Here is a 14,098-nt window from a genome sequence, read left to right on the forward strand (position 1 = left end):
TACGAGGAATGTTTTATTTGTCATGCAGTGAGAACCTCAGCAGCGGTCGCTCATTCTTCATCCTTCGCGAAAATTGTGGAACAGAATTTCTCCAGAGAAACTTTGTCATCGTCGACTTCTTCCTCATGGGCAGCGTAGGAGGCGGCTTTGCCCTCGCGGTACTTCTTCAGGAAGTCGCCACCGGTGGATGCGTCACCGCTTCCGGGGCCCATCTTTTTCCCCAGAAACTTTCTCAGTAGTTCTTCCTTCTTGGAGGCTCCGTCAACGTCCGATGAGGAATTGCCGTCTGCCTTCCTTCTCCCAAGGAACTTCCTGAAGTAGTCGCGACCTGTAGTACGAGAAGATAGCGAGAATATCAGGGCTTCTTTCGCCGAGCTAGTCTACGTTCATCAAGTCGTTCTTGACGAAAACTCCATTTCTCTGGCCTCGTGTCACTCGTCAATTTCATTCACCAAATACAGTGAACACAGTTCAAGGTATTATTTTCACCTCTAAACAAACTGGAAGGCAGAACGAAGCATGCTTCCAGTAGTTGGTTAGATTAAGTCAACAGAAGCGTCCCACATAATATCCATAATACAAAGCATCAGTGATAAGGAATAATAAAACTTTAATCAAACAAAAGGCGGAAAGCGCAAATCACCTTTAGTTACAAGCTTCTGCTAAAAATACAGATGTACATTTGCTTATCTTATTTTCTCTATACATCAACACATTTCTTTGAGCAAGACACCAACCGTACTCACGAGAGTTCATGGCACACAAACATCAATTATGTTTTGGTTTCACCAACCACTTGCTTATCATAAAGCACGCTTTCGCATTTACTGAAATTTCTTCATACTTGGTGCGCCATTTTTCGGGAAAATATTACTGCTTCGAAAATCCTCAAATCCCAGCCTTTCTTCAGCGCCCTTGCATCTCGGGCTGAATGAGCTTTACCAGATATATATTTTACCAAAAATTACAAAAGGTTTCATTATCTAGATGAACCGAGTGGTTTTGACGCACCAAATTTTATGGTAACCATCCAAGGACCTTCCTTGAGGTTGCAATTTTTTGCTTATTACACTGAGTTGCTGATTTTATGTATTTATTTCATATCTTGTAATCGGTAGCCTTGTAATTATAACCGTAACCTCCTCATGATACGTTGAGCAGGTAAAAGTGCGCAGGTGTGTGACCTAAGGCTGGTATAAATGGCTCGCTTATGATTAATTTCTCTCTGCTCATGAATACCTAGTGAAAGCGAAAGCTCTTTTACGCTACTATATAAAGGATAATTATATGAATTACTATGCAGTATATGTAAACACTGCACCAGGCATAGCGAAGTTAGAAACATAAAAGAAATACAACAAAAATTGATTATATTCCGTAGTACCTGTTGTTTAGTCTCTTTCTTACGGTTATGGAGGACGAATTGCTAAAGAATATCAGTCTATATTATCTTAGTTATTTTCTTTTTTCTTCTTGTAAGCCATGAGCACACTACAGAAAATAAGGCACAAAATGGTAGGTACCTTTTGAGCAGTTGCGTCCTTCGCCTTCACCGTCAGAACCCCGAGAGCCACGGCCGCGGCCTCGTCCCCGACCTCTTCCTCGCCCACGGCCCGTACGGTTTCCATCTCCGTCAGCAGCGCCTTTGACACGCTTGAACAGCTTACCGAAAAAGTACTCGTCTGACTGTAACCGCAAAACCGAAGAAAACCATTAAAATTGTTAGAGCATACAGCTTATACAAGACCAGCAGCCACAAACCCGCTCATTGATTTTTGTAATTCTCGCTATCTACAATAATTCGCCCCATAGGAGTAGATTGAAGTGTGTTGCTGTAGCCCAACAAAAAATGGGCGTAGTTAAGCATTGTGATATGTGTTAGAAGTGAATTAGAAGTGCTCGAACAATGTGCAAAGGTTAGTGCCCTGTCTTGTTTCGTTTCCTTCTTTTTTTTGGAGGGGGGGGGGGCAATGAGGATGGAGCTGGGAAATCTTTGACTAGAGCCAACTTGCTATGTTTGTCGCAAATTAAACTGCACATACATAAAATTTATTCGATAAAATAGGAGGTTTGTTGTTTCTGACATCAATTATTAAGTGTACTGCCTTATTTCAGCGTCGATCAGCCATACTAGTCTCGTTGCATTCAGTCCACCCACGTTTCTTGCCAAGCTATCCGCGGTGTGTTTCAAGTCGGCGTCTACGAAAGCTGTGCTGCCGTCTCCATTTCCTATGCACCGACCTCAAACGTAACATAAGTGGCTTGGCAACAACCATCAACCGAAAAGCCCATGCAAATACCTCAACTTTGAATTGTATGACTCCTCTCGGGCAAAAAACGATCTTCTTATTGACAGCCCGTATTGTCCCGTGCATTTCGCCTCGGCTCCACCACGGAAGCGCGCAGTCTTGAACTCCGAAAAATCAAGTGCGACATCATCGACAACCGACACCTGATCAATCTACTACGTCTCAAGGAAATCTAAGTACTAATGCATCAAGCCCCGGCTACGCTTCAATTCATGAGTTGCTACCGTGAGCTGATAACTATATAGAATTTTCAGAAATTATAACCTCTGTCATGCACCAGCAAGCAAACTCCAGGGCCCATTCGTCAGTGTTAAAAGCGGCAATGCAAAAGAATTGTTCCCTGGTGTTGTCGACGGAATTCTTGGTAAAAATTGCATGGCAAACTCCATTGGAAAATTCAGCGGCCTCAAGAGAACACAAAAAGTGCATGACACATATGCCGCAAAAGAAAGTGCCCATCAAGCGTCCTGGCCGACTATAGCGAAAACTCCGGTTATACTTTTTACTGCAATTCAGCCTGTGTCATTGCTAAAAAAGAAGTTGCCTTCCCCGCTTTCCTAGAAATGTTATACACATGGTCTGCTTCACACTCAAGTGATATGATGAGGAGCCGCCTTCCTGTAATTTATTCACCCGCGTTGCGTCACTCAGGCCATATACGTATAATCGCCATTGCTGTGCATTTCATTTTTGTGATAAAGGCAGCCGTGCCGGTGCCTGAATGTCACTACAATTTTTTTTTCATCATTGACGAGTGTACGTTTTCCTTACAGCTGCGTACGACAAGTGCCTTGGGAGAAGTTTAATGAGACAGAGCTTCACAGGTCGAAATCGGCAATGTCGGTAGTTATGCCCACGGTGCGGCAATTGCCGGAATGAGAGCGAAGAGCGATGAAGAAGTAGCAGTGGTGCGACATACATACATACGCACATACAGGTATATATGCGCGTAATTGGAGTGGCAGTGGCTCAGAGGATAAGCAGCAAGCGTGCAGGATTGCATAATGTGCTCCACCACACGGCGGTTGGAGATGTTTTTGGTAAAGCCGTGTCCACTGAAATTCAGAGAATACTTGGACTCCCTACTGGTCTCGTAATGCCATTGCGTCGCTCACGTGTACCACGACAGAATGTTGGGAGGGAGACGGGTACATTTTTTTTCATGGTTGTATGAATTCAAATGCAAGCGACGGTAGGCACCGTCTCTTCACAGGAACACGAGGTCGCGATGGAAATGTCTTTGGTAGCAGTGTCATAAGTAAGGAGCCGGATAATTTATTGAAATTCCAATCTGCCTGTAATACCGGGACTGTCTTTAGAACGGTATGCAGGCGCCAATGCTAACAGCACAGGTCAATAAAGTGTAGCACGCAGATCTGGGGGTTTTTTGCTAGCCTGCACCTGACACTTTCCAAAAACGGACAGCATGAAGACTGTAGCAGAATAGCTTAAGGTTCGAAAGTAATGCCATAGCTACTAACCTCTTCTTTCTCCTCAGTACCTGTGGACTCCAAATCACGGCAGAGGACTTCAAGTTCATCTCGAAGCAAATCAACGTCGCTCTTGCCGTCTCCTTCCTCAGAAGAATTTTCTTCAGTGAGGACCTCGCTTGATGCTGCAGATGAGATAAAAACACAGACAGAATTTTAGTAACTAGGAGCGTTTAGGTTGTTACTGTGGACTGAAAACCTTAGCCTGAGAGATTAAGAAGTAAGGTATTGTTTTGCTTGGTTTTACCGTAAAGGTAGCCATCCCATCCACACACACACAAATATATATATATATATATATATACGGAAAGAACTGTTCCACACGTAAGAAAAACTACTTCTACTTGATTTGCCTAGTACTTTACTTTTTTTTTACTTCACTATTACAAGTTGCTTTTTTTACGCGTGACCATCTCTTCCTCTGTGACACCCATATATATAATAGGCGTCTCTTCTCGATATGAAAAGCAATATTAAGTAGTTTTTAAATGTCAGCTCCAAATGTATTTGCATACTCCTATTTGACGTGATTAGTGTCTATGGTGTTGGGCTGCTGAGCACGAGGTCGAGGAATTGAATGCCGGCCACTGCGGCCGCATTTCGATGGGGCCGAAATGCGAAAAATACCCATGTACTTAGATTTACTTGCACGTTAAAGAACCGCCGGTGGTCCAAATTTCTGGAGTCCCCCACTACAGCGGGCCTCATAATCATATCGTAGTTTTAGCACGTACAACTCAATAATTAAATTTTTTTTTGGGTGCGCATCAATTAAGAGTTATTGAACAAGGTTTCGCACTCGCTGTTTGGCTCCTGCACTTGCAGCCGCACTGCAGCTGTGCGGTGAGGCAACAATATATAAAAATGTTGATACAAGCACTTTCATTTGGTTTACTTCTTTTTCACCGTGTTTTTTTAGCATTGATAGAGTGACAGTCGAAACTTTCCTGCACTGTAGATTCTGTTTGACTAAATTGTTTGCCCTCAATAGTCAAGGCAACCTAGGGAATCTACGACAAGGGTACTTCAGTCCTAAACGTTCCCGCATTAGGCATATGAGGACTCGAATCAAAGGTGGGCCTCAAAGAGCGCTGGGATTTTTCTCTTTCCAGCGTTGCTGTTGATGTAACATTCGAGAAAGATATAGACAGTGTAGCATCATGTCTTCTCAGATTTGCTTGATAGGTGACAGTGGTTGCTTGGATTAGTACTGCCTTTTTTCTGTTCCGCAAGCCTTGAACAAGCATTTCTGACATGCAACCCTGCAGCCAATGAAGAACAGACCATTTTTAGGGCGAGAATGGTATACAGCGAATACAGAGTGATACCGCACAAGTTTAACAGTGGTGTTGAGGTTAAAATGTCATGCTGAAGCTATCCCTTTAAACTGGTACTGGTTCGCACTGTGGACACAACCTATTTATTCACTTTATATAAGCTATGATTGATAAAATGAGCAAAAATGTTTCAGTGGTAGGGGTGGTCGGCAATGTCAAGATGTCGACAACAAAAGTCGTGTTCAACTAGTATACTCGAATGAACTCCTTTAGGAAAATCTAGAGAAGGATGAGTAAATGAAAAACGTTGAATTTTGTGCATTATTATAGCAAATCATTATGTATCAAATACATAACCTAGCATTTGTCAAAATTTCATTTCCTAAATATCCTGAAGCGTCTAAATAATAAAAAATAACCGACTTTCTACTCGGCGTGACATGTTAAATTCATTTTTTGCCTGAAACATTTCCCTAGTTTTTTAAGAGGTGTGGTTCCATGAAGGGAAAAAAAAACCTGCTACTCTATATAATAACAAGGTACTTCTACTTTCTCAAGCACCTTTACAACATTGCTGCAGCCTGCATGTGCGATCGCCTATGGTCCTAAATAACCTTTCTCGAACCAATCATCGTCCTCACTTGCAGCATATTTTGTATTAATGGAGGAGTGAAGACTTCTCCCAATTATCTCAAATTTAGGCGTGATAGCGTTAAGGGTCCCGTGTATCAGAAAATCTGGTGTTGGCGTGCGGCGTTGGCGCCGGGAGCCACGTGAGGGAAAATTGCCGCATATGTTTTATGCAACACTAAAGTTTCTAAAGTAGCTGATACCTTGTCGTACATTTTTTACATGTTTCTTTCTCGGAAATTGGAGAGTGACTGCCTACAAGCAAATATCATGAAGAAAAAAGAAACACCGACAGCGCATGTCTTTTATGTTGAATCTTATCAGACTAAAACAGTAAAAGTGCGAAACAATAACAGGAGATCGACGCACGCAAGGGGCCGCGTTTCTACCAGAAAGGCCGCCTTCATGCACAGCGTTTGCCGCCAGCTTTTCCCGGTAAACTTCAACTCAACTTCAACTTCAACTTTATTAATTCTTCGAGTATACACTAGAAGCGTCATCCTGGGCTAAACGTTGCCGTAACATTAAGGCTACATAAGCTGCAGTTGCAGAGAAGCGTGAGAAGCAGTTTGGGATCTTTGAATGCTACTGCGTTCCACTCTTAAAGGCGAAGCTTAAGCGTCCACCAATTTTTTTCCTGTTATGCGCCAACCGAAACTATTCTATGCCTGAACTTTTTTTTTAACTTGCACTGTTTTTGAAATATACAGGTTCCAATTATCAGCCACAACATTTTCTATTTTGACCAATTTTTTTCCACTGCCCTTAAAACTTAGGGAGCATTACGATGGTGCTACCTCTCACATGGTTCGTCATAGAATGTATTGCGGTTAGGGTGACGTCAACTTCGCTCCGCACCGCCAATTAACCTGAATGTGGAATCGAAGGATTCGCGGCTGCGCGGTGCGTGAACTCCATGTACCATAGCAACTTCACAAATGCGCCCAGCCTACCAGCATGGAGTGAACTCTGTTGCCATTGAGGCATTGGATCCCCCAACACTATAGTTCGCACTCACATACGAGAAATGGAGCCAGCCTTGTAAAAGTACATCACGGTATAGTTCGGCATATGAGTTAGTTCTTACTGTATTTATCATTTTGATTATTTAGCTTACGGCGACATTTTGTTGCATATTTTGCCGAAATCGGTTAGTCAAATAACACGTACTATCTGTACCGTAGAGATGCAGATTTTTTTTTTATGTCGCACGTCACTCACCTGAAAAGGCAACGAAGCCCGCGATGAATAACAGGATAACTGTTCTTCTCATGGTGTCTGCAAAGCAATAAGAGAAGTCAAAATTCAAAATTTTAGCTATATTATGGGGTTATACGTTTCAAGAAGTGCGGCAACCATTTCTCGAATAATTTTGTATTTGTGAACACTGTCAGAGACTCTGAGAAATGGTGTCTCACCACCTGACAATGTTTTATGTGATAAAATGCAGTAAAGTTAGCTTCTGCAGCAATGCCAGCCGAATAGAGTTGGAGGCCTCTGTCAGGGTTCGACAAATGTGCATGTTTGCTCGCCACAACCACGGTGTTCTTACTCTGTGCGTATCTTGCCATACAATGCACGCTAATACAATGTTTCAGCAAACTTCCAGCAAACCACTACCATGAGTTTGATTTGCGCCAGTGCGTAAATTTTCTTTTCCACAGCTCAATTTTTCTGCGTTCATCATCGCCCCCACCCCCCCTCCCCCCTCCCCCCGTGCAAGCTTAAAGTTGGCTTTGTAGATCTGTGCTTTCTTAAGTCGTCAGCTTTCCTTTCCTTTTTTTTCTTTTTTCTACAGTTTCACCTGAACAACATTCAAGATGACCATTTTTAAGTTTTAGAGAATTTTTACAAATCGCCTGTCGCAGATAACATAATTCGTGTCTTCAAGCTGAATTACGCGAGGTGGCGGTTATTACTAGCACGAGAAATCGAAACACGTCTTCAGCTAATAAACACCAACTATAAGCTTCCTAATTAATTTCTTTACGGCACATGTTACCAAATATGAATTATATCTAGAGAGCTGGCAAGATGATTGTAGACGAAATTAATTTCCAGGATGAAGCCACTTTCATGACATTATTTACCAATTTATGGGACGAAATACATGGGCATTCCTGTTACACTTGTGGTGCAATGCATAAAAGCGCGTTTTCTTAGAAAAAAGTAAGTGGCACAACACTGCATTTTTACGGCAAGTTTGATGGCACATATCACCAAAGTGGGGCCATTCTGGAAAGTGACTCCAAGTGCGCCATGTGTCATCATTCATTGTAAGCTCACCTGCCAGAATTCGTAAATTGCAATGTGTGTCGTAATTTAACTGATTGAAAAGACAATTAGTGAAGTTTGTTAATTACTTGAACATTTTTCTCGGTTTCACGAGCAAGTAATGTCCGCTTCTCTGAACAACATAGCTCATGAACTAGAATTATTTTATCGGCAACAGGCGATTTTTAAATATTCATTAACACCGAAAGCTTTCCCCCATCTAGGTATAAAACATAGACAGGCTTGCGGCCTTCATACTTTGCTTGCCGTTGCATTCTTCAAATTTTAATATTATCGTTAGTACTATTCATCTAAGCATATACAAACACTACAAAAAAACTAAGTGGGCTAGTAATTGTCTCCTAAAATGGGCACCACCCCCACCCACGGGAAGTGGAGAACAAAAATATTGAGGCGTAATGAGACTTACACCACAAACTCTGAGATTTCAGGAGTCAGTAAAATTTTAAGGGGCCTAGTGATTTTCTACCTTCGTTAGAGAACGCTCGAAAGTCATGCAAAGAGCAGTGGTCTCGCCTAGCGACGTCTCTTGGCAGAAAAGACGACGCTTAACATATGCACGCTAATGAAGTTTGGCGTCACGATTTTAACTTCTTTTGTCTACAATACAACATTATTAAAAAGAACTTTCAGCTACTGCTCATGTAAAGATTCCTAAGAGATGGTACTAAGGACACTTATTCTAGAATCCAATCTTTAAACGGTACAGACCTCAACATTACCTAGAGAGGAATAAGAGAGGCAAGAGCCAAAGTGCCGTTAACGGCCGCATTAATATACAGTATTGAGGACTTACCGACAAAGAGGCGCGGCTGCTTAGCACCACTGCTAGAAAAGAACTACGACTGGCGCTCCGTCCCATTGGCAGGACTATTTATAAGGCTAAACACATCTGATAGTTTCCATTGTTTTCCGTTACGCTTCCCGTTGAAGATAGGCTATTTAATGAAAATATAGGACATAGTTTGTTTACTTTCTCTTCGCGAATGTTGGACCCGACTGTTGCCTGCATGTATGAAAATGCTATCACATTTTATCAGATGCTCGTTTTTCTTGCGCTGCAAAGGGTTCCCGTCAATTCCAGCTTGGTGGTAGACCCGTGCTCCTCTATCTGTTGTTGCTTCGCTCCATTGTTTCCATCGTAGGATGCTAATTGTCCGCTGTCTTTTTTTTGCCTTATCACACACTCTATCACTTCCAGATAACGTGGTAACTTACGCAGCCCAACAAGCACAAATATTGACCATGAAGCGATGTTACTTGAAAGAGTGACATCGGGGAATCTCCCCGCCTTCAAGCTTGGGTGGTTGTGAGATAACATTTGCCGGCAACTATGGAGAACCGTAAACGGATACCGAAATCTAGGAAACATGCTTTCTAACTTTGACTTTTAAGGCATTAGATTCAATTATGTAAAGCTTTTAAGCGTTCTATTTATTTCTATCATATATATCGAAAATCATTTAGCTGCCACGCTTTCCTGCAGCGTATGCGCATAAGCGAAAACAAAGTGAAAGCTAACCTTTTTTTTTATGAAAGCAACCTTGCAAAAGAAGCATGGCGTGGCGTCTGAATTCGTGTTTCTATACAGCCATATCATCTATATAGATTCTGGACGATGTGAGCAGCTGTGCGAAATTAAATTTTGCTTTGAAAATTTGTGCATTTTTACGCCTTCCCTCAGCTACTTCACACGCACCGCTCACGATTGGATGGAAGCAAACGTCGCATAACTCCAAATCCGGCGTGATGTAAGTAAATCAAACCAGACATTCAAGGTGCATACTTCGAACTATTACCTACTCACAAGAATATGGCGTTCATAAATCTTTTCTAACTGATAACTAAGACCATACGAATGCGATACTCAAGGTATACTTAGATAGGTGAACACATGTCAGTAATTATTAGGGGTTAGCAGGAAGGTTTTCATCACACAAACGAATATTTCTCGCACACATGAGTCACGTTTCGAGTTTATCGAATGAGTGCGAGGTCGAGAGTTTGATCCCGGCCGTGACTGCGCTAGCTGGTGCTGATAACAGACCAAATACGAAGGGAATCTCCTCATACGCCATTGCAGCATGTGGCTGTGGATACGTCTTCACAGTTCATTAAGACAACAAACCTGTAAGAGCCACTTTAGCATTGATTAATGTTAAGGTCAAGCTTAGGCTGAGGAGATCCTATTTAAATACACGGGAATTAGGAAATCGTTTATCTTGGGAGCCACTGCGCCAACCTTGAGACGATTGTTGCATTTAAAAAAATACGCTTAAACCTAGTAACCTGAACAAGGGATTTTCAGTTTCTGTAAAGTATATATAGAAAACATTTTTAAAAAAGAATTCAAAAATCGAGTCCCATGTTTACTACGGTGTAACTCATATCACAACTGTGTCAATTTCACCTAATGGTACGTATAAAGCGATAAAAATTGATGTGTTACTGTTACTGTTACGTGTAGCTGAAGCCGAATGCTATATAGAATTTATCTAGAGGGAAGCTAACGCAGGCCAAAATGGCGACGCTATATCAAGCCGGCACAAACGTCGTCTTCTTCCTCCTCAGTGCAGCCCCACTGTGGCGGCTGTTCCGTAGCAATACGAATGTTACCTGAGCAGGGACTTATAAAACACCTCGTTAACATTGCAGTCATTTTACGTGAACTGGAAATTAATATATCCAATTTATCGGCTTGAAATATTATAAGAAATGCAGTTTACAGAATTGCACTATGTTTTTTAGTGCAGAGTTATTGATTTGTAAACTGCGTCTCTGTAGATTTTTCTTCCAGCCTAATAAATTATGACAATTTTGATCAAAACTTCCGTGAATTCAATCAAAATTCTGCGTCTGAGAATTGCTGTATCTTAAATATCTGTCTGAAACGCGACGAACTTTAATCAAATCCACTAAGGGCTTTTTCATAAAATATTTCTGCAGTTTATTTATTTATTTATTTATTTATTTATTTATTTATTTATTTATTTATTTATTCAAAATATCCTACAGTACTGGAGAATGAGTACTTCGTAAGGGGAGTTTCGAAATGTTACATTGTATAAGGCGCATACAATTATACAAATCTTAAGAACACTTAGTTAATAATGATACAATGAAGAATCAAGTTTCCAAAAGGTCGAAAATCCTGAGATCAAAAGAGACAAGAAATGCAGGAAAGAAGGAAAGCAGACAAGAAATGAATTAAAGTATGAAATGCGTGTTTAGGTCGTGGCGAAATTCTTCGTTATCTTCAGCTACGAGGATATCGGCAAAGTAGTTCCAGAAGCGAGGGACACGTGGAAGCGCAGACGAGTTAAAAGCATCTGTTTTGCAATAGATGCGCTTGAAATAAAGATGATTGTGTAATCTTTGTGGCATGAATTGAGCGACGTGCAAGGTTGTTGGCCATGCCATTGGTTCGCGAATGTACTTGTGAAACAGCGATAAAAGTGCAACATCACAACAAGTGTTCAAAGAAGGAACTGAAAAATTGCTTGTTTTTTCATTTCAATTATGCTTGCGTTGTTTTACGTTTTATACTGTCTTTTAATTTCTACGTTTTACATCTATTAGAACTTAGAAATCGGAGTTCGGTCCCAGCTAAAGCTTCCTGCTAAATGCTTCCTTCTAAATGCTCTGAACGGCTGGGATCCTGTGCGCATGCTCTGTTTTCGCTGTCTATTTTCTTCTTATACTTCTACTTCCCTCCTCGCCGTCCCTCGCGTAAGAAAGTAGACGGCATATTTTATTCCTTCTAAACCGTCTTGCCTGTCTTCTATAATTCGTATATTTACCTCTGACAAGGAAAACTATTTTTTGTCTAGAACGGCTTACAGGACGTACCACAGTATTCAACAAAGGAAGCACGCCATTCTGGTCACTCCGTAGACGAATACAGTTGAGGTTGCACTGTGCGCGATATAATTATTTCACTTCAACGCACCGAACATGCCTTTTTTTTGTAGTACGGCTGTCCGGTCATTAGTATAGCGTGGTACGCCTGCTGTTTTATTGCAACATAGTTGCAAATATCAAGAGGTGCTTGATATTTCCAATCTGCAAGCAGCTGTGCGAATTCATGCAGCTTGCATGCGATCAAATGCTTGTCAGTCATGCTCGATATATGCATAAGTAAAACGTTCATATTAGCGGCTGCATTGAACACGTCGCAGTTTATTGACTTTATCTAGTGTATTTAGTACAGCCGGTGTCCTCGCTGTAGGCAGCGTTCGGTGTACTTTCCTTCGGTATTGCCTAAATAACAATCAAACATGAATAATATACATCGACATGAACTCGAATGCAAACAAGAAAACAAAGTGATAACGACATCTGTTATACGTAAATGTGTTAATGTGCCATGTGCAAGCCCTCTGTCACCAGAATCTCAGCACAATGTCAGCCCGAGTGGGCGTTTTCAGCTCGAATTAGGTAACTTTTACAAATGCTGTAGAGCATGGAAGCGCACGGTCACCTTACAGTCAACTTGAAGTTCGTTCAATTTGAATTTCTGTTGGTAGTACATTCCAGTTATTAGCCCAGCTTGCAAAATATTCCAGCCAACATAATTTCCGTGATCGCTATATATGTTCTTTTGACTTTCCGTAACTACGAGCTCAATTTCCCTCTTTCAGCACAATAAACTTCCAGTTATTTTTAGAATTTTTGATGTCGCCTTCAGAAAAAAAGGATAACATATTCAAATAGCAATAGGAAAGTCTAGCATTACCTATTGATAAAGGTGTAAGAAGACATAATCTCGCCAATGATATTCACTGCATGCTTAGAAATATTCCAGCTACTAGGCTGGAAAGTCTCAGGCTTAAGGATAAACGGCTAACATCTCAACAACCCTCGGCTTGCAGATGACACTGTCCTCTTCCGCAAAGCGGAGCGCCCATTTCAGGGCATTTTTGAGGACCTTAACCGAGAAACTGTATGAATAAGGTTGAAGGTTATTACGCAGTAGACAAAGATGATGTACAATTGCCAGCCAAGCGAGCAAAACTTCATGACCGGCCGTCAACTTCTACAATCTGTGCAGGAGTTATTTATGAAAATTATTCACAAGGTACCTTGATGATGAGACGGAAATTCGCAGAAGGATAACTATTTGTTAGAGTGCATGCGGCTCACATTACCAAATCCTGACTGGGTGCCTCTCACTCTAGTTAAACAGAAAGTGTACAATCACTGCACTCTACAGGTGCTATAACATACGGGGCAACAATTCAGATGTTAGCAAACACGCTCGAGAACAAGTTAAGGACCTCCCAAAGAGCGATCGAACGAAGAACGTTAGGCGTAACGTTAAGAGATAGTGGTGTGAATCAGATAGCGAACGGGGATAGCCTATATTCTAGGTAATATCAAGAGAACAAAACGGAGCTTGATTGACAATGCAGTGTGTACGACCAAGAACCAGCGTACCATTAGAGTTGCAGAATGGGTGCTAAGGGAAGAGAAGCGTAGTCTAGGACAGCAGAAAATTATTTGGGGTGGTCAAATTAGGAAATATTCAGGCGCACCTGCACCTACACCTGTCAGCTAGCGCAAGGCAGGTGTAGTTTGAGATCGCTGGGAATGGTCATAATGGACATAGAAATATGCTTCTTGTTCTTCTTGTTCTTCATATTATTATTATTATTATTATTATTATTATTATTATTATTATTATTATTATTATTATTATTATTATTATTATTATTATTATTAAATATAGAAGAAACTGTACGGAAAAATGACTGTTCGCACCCGCTGTGGTGGCTTGGCGGCCAAGGCATAGACAGAACTCTAAGCACGAGGTGGTGCGTTCTAGTCACCGGCGCCAGCGGCCTCATTACAGTGGAAGCAAAATGCAAAAACGCTCAAGTACGGGGCATTGGGTGCAAGCTCCATGACACTTTACCCATAACCTACCCTCCATTTAAACCAAATTTGAGCAAGGTGTTTTGTCTAGTTCACCAAGGCAACCGACAAAACCTACTACAAACCTTGTATAACGCATGAAAATAAGTAAAAAAATACACGCGATCGGTAATTGAAGCCAGAAATGCGAGCTCTGTCCCACATTACACATTAGATACTCTCC

General features: G+C 41.4%; 1 protein-coding gene across 1 annotated transcript; it reads right to left on the reverse strand.

Moving 5' to 3' along the window:
- On the reverse strand, positions 1-8,906 carry LOC142572909 (uncharacterized). Its single transcript, XM_075682357.1, has 5 exons — positions 8,798-8,906; positions 6,928-6,984; positions 3,791-3,924; positions 1,524-1,686; positions 1-328 (listed from the first exon to the last, which is right to left on the reverse strand). Exons 2-5 carry the CDS (start codon positions 6,977-6,979, stop codon positions 51-53), a joined length of 627 nt encoding a protein of 208 aa, XP_075538472.1. The 5' UTR covers positions 6,980-6,984; positions 8,798-8,906; the 3' UTR covers positions 1-50.
- Positions 8,907-14,098: the final 5,192 nt, after the last annotated feature.

This window comes from Dermacentor variabilis, chromosome 2 (genome assembly GCF_050947875.1).
Source record: "Dermacentor variabilis isolate Ectoservices chromosome 2, ASM5094787v1, whole genome shotgun sequence".
NCBI lineage: Eukaryota > Metazoa > Arthropoda > Arachnida > Ixodida > Ixodidae > Dermacentor > Dermacentor variabilis.

Coding starts and splice junctions, on each gene's coding strand:
- LOC142572909 (XM_075682357.1), bottom strand. CDS start 6,979: ATGAGAAGAACAGTTATCCTGTTATTCATCGCGGGCTTCGTTGCCTTT. Junction 1,687..3,790: donor GTACTGAGGAGAAAGAAGAG/GTTAGTAGCTAT, acceptor TTGCGGTTACAG/TCAGACGAGTACTTTTTCGG. Junction 329..1,523: donor AGGACGCAACTGCTCAAAAG/GTACCTACCATT, acceptor CTCGTACTACAG/GTCGCGACTACTTCAGGAAG.